Source organism: Varroa destructor, unplaced genomic scaffold, assembly GCF_002443255.2.
Source record: "Varroa destructor unplaced genomic scaffold, Vdes_3.0 BEIS01000001.1, whole genome shotgun sequence".
NCBI classification, from domain to species: domain Eukaryota; kingdom Metazoa; phylum Arthropoda; class Arachnida; order Mesostigmata; family Varroidae; genus Varroa; species Varroa destructor.
The window spans coordinates 54171084-54188745 of NW_019211454.1; the positions used below are offsets into that span (position 1 = coordinate 54171084).

A 17662-nucleotide genomic window follows, 5' to 3' on the forward strand; every position below is an offset into this window, starting at 1 on the left:
CAGCGTTCAACTGAGAGCTAAAGAACGCATCAACAGTGAATGCAAACCGGTGTCACTCTACCAGGTCAAACGTCGTGTGCTTTAGGTCGTATCAGCCGATTCGCTATTTGTTTAGCATATCATTTCATTATTTTCCCACTAAATTCCCGTACGCTACTACAGCTGTTCATTCCTGGGTCCGTAATTCCTTGTGATATCTCCGCATCGGTGGCCTAGCAGCAAGCATAACTCGCTATGGCCGGCCTCTGTTACCCGAGTGACGCACGTGCTGTCACCGTCGTTGATGGCTGTTAAGCGACCGCAAAACGTTATCTTTTACGTATAATATAGTTAGGAAAGAGCGATCGTACAAGAGAGACCGTAATGGACCTCCGGGGAGGCTATGTAATACCGGTCTCGTGACACGAAGCGCATGCGGATTTCGCACACACTTGTCACAACGAGAGGACGTGACAGATCTCTTCCAGTGATGGCAGTATTCTTCGTCGTTGCTTTTACTCATCTTGCTTTGACGCTTGTCACGGTGCCTTTTTGTAGGATGGTCGCTGACGACGTCACCCGTCCGTGATCCTGGGGGACCAGAGCTAATCAACAAAGTTGTGACGTCAGCGTGACAACGTCCTGTCCATCCTTTCCAGAGAGAAAGACGCCTGAATGTGCTACAGCAATTGATCTATTCTACATTAGCACAATTGACTAAAGCCGATTTCATCTGCGTGGCTCTATAAGACTCGGCATAGACCGCAAATGTCTGCGTTTAAAGCTGTTTAAATGCGCACTTACGATGGCGTCGCTCGTTCCGAACGATTAAAACTATCGAATAAGATCCACGGTCTCCCTGACACTGATTTGTGACCAATTTCTTCGCGCCTTACTAAAAATTTCCCGCGTCAACCACAACGTTTCTCTCGCTCAGGATGTCCTGGACCTACAAACAGGCTTTGTCTATGTGCGTACGGACTCAACTATGCTATTTACCATATCTTGTACTGTGTTACGTGTTATAATCAACGGAAACATGTTTCGACCGGAAAAGTTCTGTGAGTTCAATTCAAATAAGCCAATAACACGGTGCCAACAAATAAGGAAAAGAAAGTCAAGCCATACGGACACGGTGACCCTGTTCCGAAATTGTTGTTAGCTTGGGCTAACCGTAATTTAAAAAGACCAGTTTCTGTCGGTCCATAGCGGATGTCATTGCCGGTGAGAAGCATTGACAGGCGCTGCCAGCAGCGATAAACGTGTCGGAAATATGGACACCAACCTATTTCGAAACGAATCGAAAATTGGCAGCGAGTAAATTGACTTTAGTCAATCCGCTGGCCCTAAGAGTAGCGTTGTAAAAAAAAAAACAAGTATCAATCCTCGTATTCTAATTGGTTCAATGAACCTACGGCTATCATGCTACCGAATTATTGCATATTTCGAAAAACATCAGTGTTTTCAAATCGTTCGTTAAGAAATCTCCGTGCCTGCGTGAAGTGCTCTGCCCAAGGTGGGAAGCTAAATGAGGTTGAACACTTGAGGGATGGATACGGGGTTGTATGATTCACTCAGATGTAGGAACAGAAAAGATGATCTTCAAATACGAAGAAAAGAAAACGTGTCGACGTTCACAGTAAGCGTCTTCGCAACTGTTAAAAAAAATATTTCACAAGGTTAGTATGAACTAAAGGACTGAATTACGTGGGATAATGATGTCAATAGCTGCTGGCTAGTTTTGCAAACTGGCTCTTCTGTACAACAAGGATTTTTCCTATATGCTACGTTGGTTCCGCCCAGGATCATAAAAATCATGAGTGGCTTTAACGGAGCTCCTTCAATGGAGCTCCTTCTCACAGTGAAAACGCTTATGTTGCTGAGAATGTAACCGCAAAAAGTGACGATACCCATTAATTTATGTCGACTTCGATATACAGGATAGTTAGTTAGTTAGGGCGATCCCTGCCTTAGATGAAGATACTTTGTAGAATAAAAATTAAATTAAGCGTTATCTAAAAACTATTGTTCTTCATCGCACCGTAGTAAATAGCGGTGGAGACACTGTTCTAAGTGCAAAGGCAACGTGTTTGATATTGTTCCTGTTGCATACTACCTTGATCATGGGCGGAGATACAGTTCCGAGTAGCCATATCGAAGTAGAGAGACGTTTCTTCGCCATAGGGCACAGACACTGAAAAGCAAACAGATAAATTCATTAAAACAGTGGTTGTTTCATTCAATTGCATTTATTTTTACTTTTATCGGGCACTTTATATGTGGACAATATGAAAGTTTTTAAACTAGTCACGAGTTAAAAAAATATAATATACTTCTTTTATTCTAATCTTTCGTATTATTAGATTCCTTTTCTCAATCTATCAAACAGCTCTTCCCCGTAACAAAGTACAAAACGCTGTACATCTTGCGGTCTGTGGCTTACTTACGACACTGCCGGAAGTAGTAGTTGAAAATTAGGTACCAATATCAAAGTATCCATATGTGCACATACAAATGATAAACACTTGACGGTAGGTTCCGAAGCTACCCCAAGCTGTTTAGCAGACGCTGACTCTATACGTATTGCCCTAGATATGGAGCCATCTGGAGTGATAAATAGCGTATCGACGTGCTGTTAACAAATTCGAAATTAATATTAATGCATCTTCTCATTTCAGATGTTTGTCAGCAGCAATAGGAATCCTGCCGGTGTAAAATACGGCCTGTTGCTGTCGGCTCATTCCGTTGTTCGTGAGCAATAACACTTTTCTAGCGTAAGTTTGCCGCTATTCGCAAGTGTTTACCTTTTACTTACTATCAACGGATGTACATGGGCGCATCGATAGCTCGTTCTTTATAACCGATCAGTGCTTAGGCTGTTTTCGACGGTGATCCGCTGCATCGGCGGTGACTGTAAAACGCGTCGGCGACACCCTGTGATTGATCGGATTAGGATGCTAGGCTGACAAATAACGTGTAAACACTAGGGATTTCCATTCGGATCCTAGGCAGATCATATCTGTATCAGCAGTTTAAGTTAGCACGTGAGAATCGACTACGAATCAATTTGTTCGTTACGTAAAAAACATTTGAAAGGAAAAGAAAGAACGTGCTACCCAATGAATGTGCTCACATGTTATAAATATCATACCAATTGTTGTCAGGCCAAGGATTTGTATGGGAATAGAAGAAAAAAAGAGAAAAATTTATAAGTACGTATGTGTATAAGAGACGATTAAGATGGATCGAGAATATTTGGTTTTGTTTCGAGACAATGGCTGACATTGTTGTAGCTATTGGTGATAGGACGCCGACCGTTCAATGTAAACGGGTTCAAGGTGAAATCGAGTGCCGAAGATGAACGGCACTTGGAATTTATTCTAAGAGTTTTTTTCTTCGAGAATATCTCTTTGTTAGAAAAGGTCCATGTTCCTGTAAAATAAGGAGAACATTGCCAGGACTCTCTCCTGTTCTGTATGTCAAACGTTTCACTTATTCGTAGCGTTTACTGTCCGCCCTTAAAGGCGTTATCATTTATTTCAAAGGTCAGAAACGTTCTCAAATCCGAGTAAGGTTGGTTCGCATATCTTAAAAAGCCATGACCTGACGACAAATTTTATAACATATCTAGTTATTTATCCCAAAAAAGAAATCCATGAAGTTGTCCTTGCTGAACAATGGAACAGCGAAACATCGAAAACTGTATAGAAGAATTCAACGTCTGTTATAGTGAATCCCTTAAGTAGCTGGATACTAATATAATTAAATTGGGCATGTTTTTCTCCTGGCACGTTAAGAGAATACTTGTGCTTTCTGCAACAAAACTACGTCACTGGATAAAAGTATTGTTTCTTTATGTCCATTTGAAGTTAACAATTAATTTTAAAGTTAAACCTTCCGGTTTAATATGGTCATAAGCTATCAAAGTCTATAGTCTAAACATCGTAGCTAATGACATTTGCATAGAACTGTAAGTTGTCAGCTAAATCTGTTTTTCCCTGCATACGTAACCCCCATACAAAGATGATGGGCTGGATTGGATTAACTTAGTCATAATAGTAACGTGTGTCCTTCATGTTAACTTCCTGACGTAACTGTTCTCATCATCGAAAACACTACAAATCCTACGATGCGTACAGGCAAATCTAAAAGTAAGAACAATAAAATCTGTTGCGTTGAAAGCCATCAACGCACACTCGGTTGGATTAGGAGTAATAGCCAATGACGTTGGTAATTGTTGCAGTAGTTGACAAGCAGCGGAGTTCGTCCGACGCAAGGAGCCAACAAAAGGACGGGATGATGCAGTTTTTTAATTATTTTTAGAGCGATCCGACTGCCTACCAGCGGCGGGTCTCCGCGATGGTTGAATCAGATCGGCAAGTGACGATATGAGCTTCGTGCAGGACGAAAAGATCGGAAAACCCAGACCCGACTAGTTTGTCGATGTGTCAGGCAAACGGTCAAACGTTGCATAGACGATCCGAAATGCGATGGACGGAGTTGTCTTCGTAGGAATATTGCTAAAAGCTGCTATGACATGAAAATAATCATCAGTTCCCAGGTAAACTTAGTTGCGAATAAACGTATAGATGTATAATAGAAATTGATTTATGAAAAAGACAAGTAGATGGCTACTGCTTATTGGTAATAGAGTAACTCGTTCTACGTGCAATAGGGCATGAGCCAGATGTTAACTAAACAGGTTTTGTGTTTTTATTTCAACGTAAACTGACATAGGACCGACTCGTTATATAGAAAAAATTGATTAAATATTCTGGTAAAGCCTATAGAGTTTACGTTACCTAATTATTATGGGTGAAGAGATCGTAATAGATTGGTATTTCAACGAAGCTTTTGTAATCAGTAGACCTTGACATGTAGCGGAAGATAGCGTGGATTTAGGACAAATTGATGTTTTGGAAACATTCATCTAGGGATCACTACGCACTTAGTCTGATTCTTAAGTTGCTTTCAAAGTAAGTCTTATTGATTTCTCGATTGTACTCAGAGTAGTCACGTTAATTAGGATTTATTTCTTCGAATTCAAATAGGCAATAAAAACCCAGAAGCATTTTAGCTTTGCGCTAGCAGACAGCATCTACAGAATAGGAATATGTGCGGAGAAATTGTGCGTTTATAACAATATTACTATATATGCGATTTGTGAAACACGAGAAAAATATTTATCGGTGCCTTATATGAAGTAAATTGTATTTTTTATTTTCAATATCAGTGACATGCATCGAGCTTTACACGCCATCTTTAACCTATTTCAAACAGTAGACGCAGTGCATATTATTTACAAGCTGCGAAAACTAAGATGAGTGTGTTTGTTTATCTGATTGACCTTGTTTATATCTGTACAGTGTTTTAATGTATTATTCCCTCTTGAATACCTAGTCCTATTCCGCTAATTGTAGTTACTATAGTTGGCCAAAGCGTGCCTTTTGAGGTGGCTAGCCCAGCTACTGAACGTCCATATTAGCACCTCTTATAACAACCATATGCCACCTTCTGAATCATTGTCACTACAACCTAGCGTTTACGATCCGCAAGCGATTTTTACGGGGGGTTTGTTTTTAACACACAAGCTTTGTACGAGTAACATAACATCTATATGCGCCTGACAGAATACCGCATCCAGTGGAAAAGGTTACGAGTTTAGATGAAAATCTCTGTCTAGTGATTACAGCCCGCTGGCATTTGGCCTTGGATGGCGCCTCTGAGTCTACCTCTTTCCCTCTTACCACTACCTCCCTGGAACCTCACCAGAGATTATTTTCTCTGGGCAGACAGGCTGCATGGTAAGCTTGATAACTCGTTCGTTCCTCTTTGCATTGGCAAGCCGTAACAGCAAGAACATCGCTAATGGCGTCAGCAGCCAGAGCGGAATACTTCCTGAAAAACACTGCGACAAGAATCCTTGGGAGGTGTTTAAAGTGTTTGCTATGACTCCAATCCGAGTCTGTGTGCCATCGAAACTTTGTCTCAACGTAAAAATAGTTGGATCACTGGAGGGTATCTGCAAAGCAGCTCTGTGCATCAACACTACTATCATGCACATTTCTGTTGTTAACTTTAAGGACGGTCACACGTACGAATACGCACACTCACACGAACCACGTACTGAAGTAGTGTGGCAAAGTCTGTTAATTAAACTTGCTGATTGAAACCAGTGAACTGAACCATGCCCTTCGTTAAGTTTTTTTTTTTTTTTTTTTAAATTTATGCGTAACATAAACACATAGAAATTTCTAATAATTTCCTTTCTTTCGATTCTTATTAACACTACGCCTTAATTGAGTGTTAAGAATCTTACTGTTTCCTTGCTCGGTCGGTCCAAGACGGTCACAGGGGCATTTTTTTGCACCGATTCTATTCATCGCTTAAGGTTCAATGGGTAGAATATTGCGCCGAATCGCTTGGCACGTCTACAAATGCCTGAGGATCCGTCTATTTTATTGTTTGTTATTCTATTTTATTGTTTATTATACAGAATGAGTACTCCATTATGTGAAGCTTATTCTCGCTGAACTTCAGCCGACTCATACTGTACATGAGAAAGCGACCGAAAGCGTAGCAATTGGTAAAATATTTGCTTCCAAAAAAAGCATAGCAGGAATTGTCCGAAAATTGTTAGAAACGTATAATTCTGTTTAACGTTAGTACCCGTTTGATTATACACTTCAATATTTGGTTTGTTTACATGGTTCTGTAAAACTCAATAAATGCATAAGTGCACATGGTGAAAGTTTGTTATGACATTTGATCGACAGAGATCAGCTTGCTAACTCGTTCTGCGAGTACCATCCTTTTGCGTAAACCGTTTGCGAAAGCCATCCTGCCTTACATGTGTGTGCATTCGTGAACGAGTCCCCTTGTTTAATGCCAACAGTGACGTTTCTAGTCCATGATGTTTGGCTTGATGAGCTTCATAGGCGGACCTCCCGCATTTATTATTGCATCGCAGTAATTACGACGCACTCGGACGCATTCAAGGTTTCATTTAGAATTCGTTCTACTCTCCACTCATTGACATGCGTCGTAGGTCTTGCTGTTACTGTTGTTTAAAAAAAAAAAACAAAGAAAATAGTGTTACATCTGGAACGGTCATGAGTATCGAAATAAAAAAAGACTTAATGCTGCTTCTGGCACAAGCTTCTCACCCGGAAAACGTCTGCAATGAAGCTAGTTACTATATGGGGTCGCTATTGAAATGTTTAGATCTATAGGAAACACCACACGTTCCTGTGTATAGGCGCAAATTGAAGCTAAAATGAACCTAATTAACAATAAGTTATGTTTAGAGACATGATTGATCGAAATCTAAAGTTGGCAGACAAAGTCACTTTAGTTAGCTGTTTCAAAAAGTGTATTTCAATCTATGCAATGTGTGCATTTAAATCAAATCAATTGAATTTTTATTATTGAATGAATATAGACCCACGCTACTAAACTAGCTAGATGAAGAAGCGGCACCCGTGCTACTGTCATGTTGATTGACCTAAGATTCGAAGTTATTCCCACTCGCTTGGTGCCTAAACGAACCGCTCGCTTAAAATGCCGCTGCTTATATTTTATAGGATAGGGTGTATTGCGCTAGCACAATGGAGGGTTTCGAAAATAGTATACATGACAAAATCATATTTTTTGAGGCTCACTAATGCGAGGCGGGAAAACAGTAGGTGTAATTGCGTCTACCGAGCAGATTGACGCCGGATGAACGCAAACCTTGTCGGATACAGATGACTGTAGCCGTATGAAACGGTTTTTCTTGCAGAGTTTTTTTCGCTGCTCTAACGCTTTTTTTCTATACACGAATGCAAGCTATTGCGTAAATCAGTTTCAACCGATAAAACTGAGTAAGGTGGCGCTAATGGCGGCCGCTTTCAGGAGTACGCAACATATACGATAGTTTTTTTAAAAGGAGGTAGCCGCTAAAACGCTGTGTTCACTCACTCTCGTTGGAAGATTTTTAGCGTGCTTGACGCGGAACTCCTCATGGACGTACTACGACAAAAAAGTACTGGGACTGTGTTATGAGGTCTGTATGAAACCACACACGTGGTACAACGAAAATATGAGCTCTTTCACATCACGGGATACCTGATGACGAACTGTTTTCGTCCTCTTTTTAGGGTCTTCTAAATCGAGACTCGCGTGAGGCGAAGACATTTCTCGTTGTAAATTTGACGGACGAAACACCTATCTAGGTGAAGCACATGTCTTGGAAGCATGTCAGATTATACGACTTGCTAGATTTGCTCTAGTACATAAGGAATGAATAAGGTAAAGTAAAAAGTTCGCCTTGTTTCGAACGAACATTATAGATTTTTACATACTGTTAATAGTAGATTAATAACAGGTCTGAGGTGGTATATATCTATATACATCGTAACTTGATGTTTATCAAAAAAAAATCTTTCGCTCAACGGCTATGACATGTAAATAAATGTATTTGTTAAAGAGTTTAGATTACCTTGGCATGGAAGCTTATCAGCCTTCAAGAAGAGCCTTTTTCGAGCGTATTTTGCATACTGACGAATGCATATCCCTTAAATGTCAGCTTCGATTACTATTCTCCATCCATATACGCACATTTATAAGTGAAGCAAACACATTCACATTAACATTATACACGCTAATGTATTTAGTTCAGATATGTACCGTATGCCCGACCATATCTCGTGTTACTCGCTACCGCTAGAGACATAAATTGCCATGGCACCGACTTTATTACGGTAGTGAATGTCGAATAGAAATTTCACGTTGTCAAAATGACTACCACACCAAAATCGTTTCCTTAATCTTCTTCGTGCGTGTGAAGAGAAGCGCATCCCGAAGCAGCACCGAAACCTTAAACTATTATACAGAACTAACTGGTTGCTACCAAATCCGACGAGCAGGAGTTCACGCGAAGATGCAAGGGCAAGGGAAATATAGGAAAGGCAGGTCGATGGGAGAGGGTGCTCGGTCCAAAGCAAAGCTGTCAGTGAAAAAGGCAGTTCTGGAGCGAAACCTAAGATCCTGTTATAGAAAAAGGCCGCATCCGCAAGACAAATAACGAACGCATAGTTTACAGATGGAAAAAGCGACATGCCATGCGGTAAGCCAAAAGAATAAGTCTAATGCCGTAAAGGGTTGCCCTGTTTAAGGCCATACGTAAGGCACACGTAAGTGCGACAGGAGCGGCGAAAGCCAAATTCATTCACGATTCAGTAGTCTACGATGTTAGACGATTATATCCATTAGCATACGCCACTATCGTAATAGTGAATAAACACTACCGAATCCTTCAAAAGAACTTCAAAGCGAGTCACAGAATTCACCTGTCTATCTGCCTGCCGGATGGGGCTCAGCGCGGTAGCTTTCAGCAGGAACAGCTAGCACCGCAGCGCTGCGCCACGTTTTTCTTATTGCAAACGTAAAGCGTCTGCGCGATGATGCCGCCGCAACATCGATTCGGTCCGGAATTGTCTGTTACAATGCGAAGAACGCGCTCGACGTTAACCCGATGCGCAGGATGGCAACACGTTTTTTTTACCTGCATCATACCAAAGTCAGCGGACTCGTGCAGTTTTCACCTGCACTAACGTCAATAAGCAACGAAAACGTGCATATTCTATTTGGTGCCAATCTGAAGATGTATGCCGCTCACAGAGAGATCAAACAATTACGTAGGCATGAATCCATTCAATCAATAAATATCAAGTAGGCCATGACTAATATTATAGTGAAACATAGTACTGATTATACAATGAATTTAAAATGAAGCCAAAAAAAAGCAGGCCCGTGCAGCAATGCATAGATGCCGAGTCTCTTCTTTCAAAGGACACCACGTCCGACGCGGCAATCCAAAGAGGACTTGACAGAGTAACACGGGGCCCAGAACGAAGATCCGTCGACCGGCGCTTAGGTGCTGCATTCGTCAAGAAAACATACCTGATCTAAGTCTTTGCTTTATTTTTACAAAGCAGCCGGTCGCGAAGTGACGTCGCTGGTCTAGAGAGCGCTGTGCGCGTTACACTCTGTTAAACGCATTGTGTAAGTAGGCCTACGGCTGTTGAGGCCAGTCGTTCTCGAAGAAGAGGCTTAAAGGCGTCCCCGGCCGCGGACGCTGACCCGTGTGTCATATGGCTCTATTTTAACAGCTCATTAGGAAAAGGATATGTGGCTAAGATGCTACCCGTAGGGGAAGCGTTACAAGAAAAGTCTATTTCAAATGCTACGTTGTCATAAATTCATTTGTTGGCTTGTCTGAGTTTGAAAAAGCATTGGGCTCTCTGCTAAACGTTAAGTCTTATTCAGTGCGACTATTAAATTTTTGCAAAAAGATGGCCAGCTGGAAATTCGCTGAGAAAATAAATTATGCGGTTAGCGACGAGAATAATAGAACTTCTGCTCCCAACTATTTTAACTGCGCTTGGTTCGCTGAAGCATGTAGCGTTTGCTTTCGCTAGTAAATTTACGGCATACTCTAAATATAATCTAAGCTACTTTTTTAATTACGTATATATATGTATAATTAAAAATGTCGCTTAAGTACGTTCCATATAAAAACTTTAGCAAAATTAAATTTTGGGCCGATAGCAGACGGAAATTCCAAACACGTTTAAGTTCAAAGAGTGCGGCAAAGCGTAAAAAATCTTAGGAAGATTGACCACTGTAGCTTATCTGGACGACCCAATTGGTAATTGATATTCTTCTCTTCAACAAGAGCCAAGGCTGATTTCTGTATAAACAATCCGGGTGTATCAAAAATTATTTTTCGAGTCCTTTTCAAACTATTTTGAGCCCTATGAATTTAAGCCCTAATAAAGATCTTCCAGTTTGTCTCACAAAAGTATTCTGCGGATTTTTTTAGGAGCCGCATGAAAACTTGTAATAACGTAGACCATCGATTTCGGGCAAGATCTTGAGCTCCGCTGAAATCTTGCCCACCACGAGAAGATCGATTAATAGTTGATCTGTGCTCGAATTCCGAAAATGGCGCACCATTTTTTGTCATGACGACTTTGTTCTTTTGTTCTAGATACGACTAACCTTCCTTTGCCTTCAGCAGTAACAGATGAACGCACGGCCGCTGCTACAAACAGCCTGCCAATGTTCGTCCTAATTTAAGTGCCGTATTGCTTATATATATATATATGCAGTAGACACTGGGCGGCATGGCCCAAGTAGCCAATACGTATCTCTTTGAGTGCGTTGCCATCATGGCTATAACTAAGAACCACGCTGCCACAGAAACAATAATAATTATTGGATAATAGGAGTCAAGAAAATCAAAAATTAAGGACAAGTTAAGAATTCGAAGAAAAGAAGGTAAAAAATATATCATTATTAAGAGAACATCTGCTTGTATGGTTGCTACGCCGTTTCTTAAACCTGCCGGACAAGCCCCAAATATGTCCACCACGACCCACCCAGGTTAGACTCCTAACGAAGGCGAGTCCTCGATACTATACCTAAAAGAGATGATTCCGAGACCTAGTTCACATGAAGAGGATAGCCAAGAATGCTAACGTATCAAAAAAAACAGGGCACGGAAAATCGTGTTGTAATTTTTACCCGAAAATTTGAAAGATCTGCACTAAAATTTTTCTTATTTACCTTATTCAAAATATAACAATTTAAGCTGCTTCTTCTTCATAAGAAATGGTTTGAATTAGAGAATGAAAGCGCAAGTATAATAACCTGCCCATCGTTCAGGAGGTTGCAGGCAAGATGTTCCTTTCAGAAACTTTCGATTTGCGGTTACGTCTGCTGGAACACATCGGTGAGCACCTAAAGCGGTTGAGATCGTGGGACCCGTTCTCTTTAGCAACGCTAAGCATTCGCTTATCTTCCTCTTTCTAGCTGTCGGTGGGGGCTTAGCAGGGTGCCATTATGACTAACTAATTGTTATACGACTTATCAGAAATAAATATCTTATATTTCTTCGTAAGACAAAAAAGGAAGGGGCTATGAAATGGTCTAGGCTATAACGATTAGGGGTAAGCAGTAAGGTCCGTCTAAGGAGGGACAAGACTACGGATGAATGGAAGGGGGAAAGCAAATCACCAACGGCGTAGCTATCTTCTTTTAAGCGAAGTATCAATTAGGGGAATAAAACAAAAAAAAAGGAAAGACGATTAGGCAATAGGTAGAAAAATAAAAAGGTCACAGCTTAGATGTCGATTTTCAGTTTAAAGTTGGCGGCACTAGCGATGTACGGCAGCGACGGTGATGATGCGCTTGAAAATGCACAGTCAACAATGGGGATAGCAAATGAAAGTTTACTTCATTCTTCCGTCTTATACTTCGCCCTTCTCATCATAGAGATCACAAGATATTTTTTTATCGTAAAGAATCCTTAATCTTCGATGAACTTGGTACGAATTGTTTATCAATGGCAAAAACACAAGTGGAGGATAAATCTTTCCTTCAAGGCGTTTATGATGTCCATTTATGCCCGCCCTAGCAGATAATGATTGGCTACAATCAAATTCAGTGTTCAGCTATCGTCTTGCAGTTGGCTCAGTTTTGATGATGATATAAAAAGTGAGCGTATCGAATGCTAAAGATTCATCGGATAAGGTACGTACTATTAGTTTTGAGACTTTACGATAATAAGTTACAAATGAATGAGTTACTTATATTTCTATGACTAGGTGTTTGTGGCATAATCCTTAAATATAGCGAAGGGTCAAATCGTTGTACTTTATTCATACAAGAGCTGCCACTTCGAGCTGCGCATAACTCGACAAAAGGATAGGGAAATGCCTCCCTCCATTGTCGATGCGTAGGCAAATTAGGCGAACTATTAATGGAGATACGAACCAACCAAGTGATATACGATGTCGTAAAACTCTCTCATGTGACTTTATCGTGCCACATGCTCACCAGTGTGTTTCGGTTCGTCCCGTCTTCGTCATCACGAATTTTCTTCAGTACTTTTCTAGCAAACAGAATAACGTTCGCGTCATCGGAAATTTACGGCCGTATATTTCCTATGAGAAGCCGTCTGTCCATGTAATATCTCTCTGTTCACACCGGCTAAAAATCGACCGCACAAGAGCTCTAAATGCGTATATACACGCACGTCTGAGGGAGACCACGTACATACATTGTCTAAATCTCGTTTGTTGTCTCCAAAAACTGTAATTCGACTGAAATAGGCTCATGACTCGGAGACTAGACAAGACACAAAAACAAAATTTCTCCCTATACTATAATATGATTTGGCGAAAAAAGTCAACCACGTATGTACGTGTCTAGGTAATGGGATTTTTGAGGTTCGGCTCTCGCTTATAACATTAGGAAGAGCTGGTACTTGTAGTTGATGTAATTCAGGCAGATGGGACAATTTTCCGTGACTGGCAGCTAAATCAGCAATAGTTGATTCTTTTCAACCAGGTGTCGCTTGACTTGAGAGGTTTTGTGGGTTTCATGTGATTTATAGACGAGGGTCGCCAAAAGATCGACACAGTTTGACCATGCTGTAGATATTTAGATTATCTTATGACAAATGCTTAACGTAATAATATAAATTATCAGGTTAGTTAACATATTTCTGACGGTGAAACGAACCTTTAAACGACAGATGCTTACTATAATTAGTTAAGATTCGGTTTACGAACTCGTGTAACTTGTAGATAGAATAATACATTTCTAACGTACGGTCTTAAATGCATTTCTAATTTTTACTACATAATCCCATATTCATACTACGTAACCATCTATTTGAAAGAATGCTATTTTTCATCACTAGCAAGCCGTTATCCGGACTTCATAGAGTAATTCTTCAAGTACGTAGCGCTTCAATGAGTCGATTATACCAATATTATATTCTACATTTTAGTCATAATAAACAATTTTAAATGTTAGTATCAGAGCAAACTATGATCCGGTTGTTCTTTTTTTATTGGCCTTGCACATCGTCCTTATTAGTTACACTAAAAATTGCATCTAATAAATCCGTTTTGACAGTTAAAAGAGCCTCAGTATTATCCGTTGCATTTTGACCGAGTTTCTTTTCTCACATAGAACGGCAGGCAGGCAGGCAGACAGCCAGCCAGGCAGGCCTTAATACTTCAGTCAGAAGAGTTGGCACTTGCTCAGCCCACGACGGGCGACGACAACTGTTGGCCCAACGGATCCAGAGACGATTGCTTCCCTCGCCAGGCAGTGCGGTGCGTATAGGGGTGGAAGATTAGTGACACGTCAGACTCCCTATTGTCCACTAAATCTGTATAGGTTTATATAAAAGAAGTCGTAGGGTAAACAACGTTCTCACGCATATACATATCGATTCGTAGAAGTACATATGTCGCCAACAAATGACCCTTCTCTCCCCGTCCAGCCTCATTGTAGTAAGCTCGCGTGTAAGCAGTCGCCGTGGCAGCAGCTGTGGTAACGACGGCAATCGCAATACCATGAACAACAAAAATATTCTTGAGGTACTCTTCGTGCTTTTGCCTTTGTCGTCCCGCGCGGACGGCCAGCGGCTGGCGTATCTCATGGATAGATTTTTCATCTTGACAAAAAGAAAGAACGAATCATCCCATCACTTTTCTGCCGCCACTGGTGCTGTTTTCGTCGTACAACTCCGTATTCCCGCTTTATCCGTTTCATTACGATGACATATCTCAAGCTGTCATCGGTTCGGTTGAAAATCTGTTAGTAAATCGTAACGTGGATGTAGTATCATCGAAAGCACTGCAAAGCTAGGTTTTACTTTTGGTAAAAGTTCTTGGATAGTACGGATAGTACGCCTATATAAGGACACATGCACACGCATGTATATATATGTATACACTTATCCTTTCTATAGGACGGACACAAATGAGAGATAGAAAAAAATTTCCTGAGTAGAAGAGCCTTCTCAAAGGATCGTGGAAAAGTTACGAAATATGGCCCATTCGAATAATTGTAATTAGCTGTTGTGTAATTATCGTAAAAACCGATACAAAATAGCATAATAAAGATACACCAGCTTTATGATGCACGAAGCGAAGTTCCTGATTTACTGTACTTGATTCCATGGCTCAAGCCCCATTAACGACATGTTCTACGCGGCAGTAGAGAAAAGATTTATACCATCGACGATTCATCCGAGTCAGTCGAGACAACTTCTAAGCGAAACAAAAAGATCTTGGCTATAATGTTCGAGCACAGTCTTGCTTGAACGCAATGCTGATAAGAATCGATCTTTCAAGGCTATATTCGGTTACACAGATAAGCGCACGTTCAACAGTAATCATGTATGGATCCTAACCCATTAGATCTGCTTGCTAGAATGAAAGAAGATCTTTTTTTATATTGAAAGCATGGAAACGTCAAGCTTGCCGTGTTAAACTATCAAGACAACGACCACCCTAGTAGCCTGGGTTTAAGCTCAGCTGCTGTGCTCTGAAGAACTGTGAACAAACGGACGTGGCTGGAACTAACCTTTCCACAGTCGACATATATTAGCTATTGGTTAATACACATTTACTGCAGATACTGTTACTGCTACCGCTACCATTTGCTAAAAAAAAAAAACTGCCAAAATCGAGTGCACTCTTGTATTAGCGCTCTACCCATTCTGAGCCTGCCCATCGACGGACGGCGCGTTTAGAACTCATTCAAAACGCATTAGCTATATAATCAGGTATCTCTAGGTAGACAGGTATCTCCCGAAGTACGACGAGTAAGTGTCCTAAATGATCAGTGACATAAAATAGGCACCAATACGAAAAACAGATGAAAATATTAAGGCGTTGAGATTTTAAAGCTTGCAAAGCCGAGATTGACAAACAGTCAGTTTCAAGCTGTTTCTGCTGCTAGTAACGTCGAAGCTTAAAAAAGGCTAATCTCGGATCGTAAAAATTCATGCGCCTGAAAAGCCTCCAGCGCCCATCACTACAAAGCAGTAGACAAGAACAACACAAGTACGAATATAATTTCTTTTTGACTCACTTCAAATATGAAAACAGTAAACACACCAGGCGAGGATTCTGTTTTAGGACTCACTCCTAGGTCGAGATGCATGTTTTAGTCAGTTCACGTTGATTTGTCTGAAGCGGATCGTCAACCAGCTTGTGCTAGATTGACACCGATACTGCAGCCCGTGTGCTGCGGTCGTCCTATCCAGCGCTCTCACTGCGCACTGACAATCGGATAATGCAATGTGCGCGTACTGGACCTGGAGTCCAGGCACAGACGTCGGGTCTTGATGGCCGACTCCACCTTCGCATCAAGAAAACAGCGATAGGAAGAAAGGCCTACCATCCAAACGGCTACCTTAAGGAATCCAGCAGCAAAGTCACCGACGGCAGCAAAAGTAATATTATGTACAGGAGGGCCTCGACAATTATCTGAACATCGACCTAACGTGACAGTATGTAACGTGTATTCTACACCGAGTGTGCATGTTACAGAATCAATTTATAAGCAAATATCAGAGGGAAGCTTACGCAATAAAATCCGGCCGTTACCCTGAGCGAGTCACAAGCTTCATTGGACGAACAATGCCGAAAGACGAACATAAGGGCAGTGTACACAAATCTAGGACAAACCTTTAGGATGTGAAATTATGCCTATGAAATAATACCTAGTAACCTAGTAATGATGCTGTTATAATTGGTAGTTAAGGAGAGAATTAGAATAGGCGGATCCATTGCATATCCAACCTCATATTCCGCACTGCCATCGTATCGTATACATCATTGAACATGTCGTTTTCAAATGCGTCTGAATGAACAGCATCCGGAGGTCTAACGTCTAAATCACTTTAGTAGTTTTGATTTCTTTAGGGTTCTGTTAAGACTCGATTTTGTTTCAGTATTAGTACATGTTTATGTCGTTTGGAAGGTACCCGAACAGCAAACTTCTAAGAATCGGATTAGGCGATATCGTTGAAAATTGGCAATACGCATATAGCTGGTGTCTCGAAGCTGGACTAGCGATTTAACGAGTCGACCTTATTTAGGCAAAAATACGTACGGGGTTTGTTCTATTCCCCGTGCAATGCCTTGTCGATGCTCTTTGAATCGGAATACTTGACCGTATATCGCGTGTCTTCGTCTAATATGAATATCTATGAACACTGAATCTTCAAGTAACACGTTTATCAACAGATGAGATACGTATAGCTAAATCATTTGCGACCCATGCCACAGATCAGAGCTACAAGCAGTTCTACCTGTTTCCACTTCCAAGAAGACCTTCTACCAGAAGTAATATTGTATTGTTTCTAATATCCATTGTATCGTGATCGATTTATCACTGTATAACAACTAAATATAGTTATCGCGCCAATCTCCGAGCAATAATAACTCTTTAGTCGTATAAAAGACTTACAAAATGATACTAATTTGCATACGATTTACGCGCTAAATATGTGATCTTGAGCGATTCATTAGTCATCCAAATTGTGCCTTTGTCACGCGTTTGATATTTAAAAAAAAAAAAACAAAAAAAAGCTACATTAATAATGAAAAATTGCGTAATGCGCAAACGAAGTATTTTCTTCGTTCAAACATAAATTTGTAAAATTCAGGTAAACGTCAGCTTCGAATAGGCGAAAAGTGTTGTCATTTATTTTCCAGGTTTGCAGCCTACATAGCACAGTAATGCAATCTCGAAAAATAACGTTTTGAAAATGAACCTTAGTTTTATTTTAAAAACAGATTTCATCTCAACTCGAATTATCCTTATATAT

The 17662-nt window shown here is 40.7% G+C and overlaps 2 protein-coding genes across 19 annotated transcripts in view; one reads left to right on the forward strand and one right to left on the reverse strand.

Annotated features, from left to right (window-relative positions):
- LOC111244906 (CD151 antigen-like) overlaps window positions 1–17662 on the reverse strand; it is a 61356-nt gene that overhangs the window by 35875 nt on the left and 7819 nt on the right. Inside the window, exon 2 of the mRNA XM_086979502.1 lies at window positions 2096–2173. Within this exon, the coding sequence (XP_086835628.1) occupies window positions 2096–2173 (78 nt within the window). The remainder of the gene's footprint in view (window positions 1–2095; window positions 2174–17662) is intronic.
- LOC111244945 (uncharacterized) overlaps window positions 381–17662 on the forward strand; it is a 42053-nt gene continuing 24771 nt past the window's right edge. For 2 of the 18 annotated variants that reach the window (XM_086979603.1, XM_086979650.1), the window contains exons 1-5: window positions 391–1658; window positions 2658–2753; window positions 4223–4540; window positions 8118–9085; window positions 14005–14150. In XM_086979603.1, coding sequence (XP_086835729.1) covers window positions 9062–9085; window positions 14005–14150 — 170 coding nt within the window. In that variant the 5' untranslated portion in view covers window positions 391–1658; window positions 2658–2753; window positions 4223–4540; window positions 8118–9061. The other 16 variants (XR_015320830.1, XR_015320775.1, XR_015320857.1 and 13 more) reach the window with 14 other exon arrangements.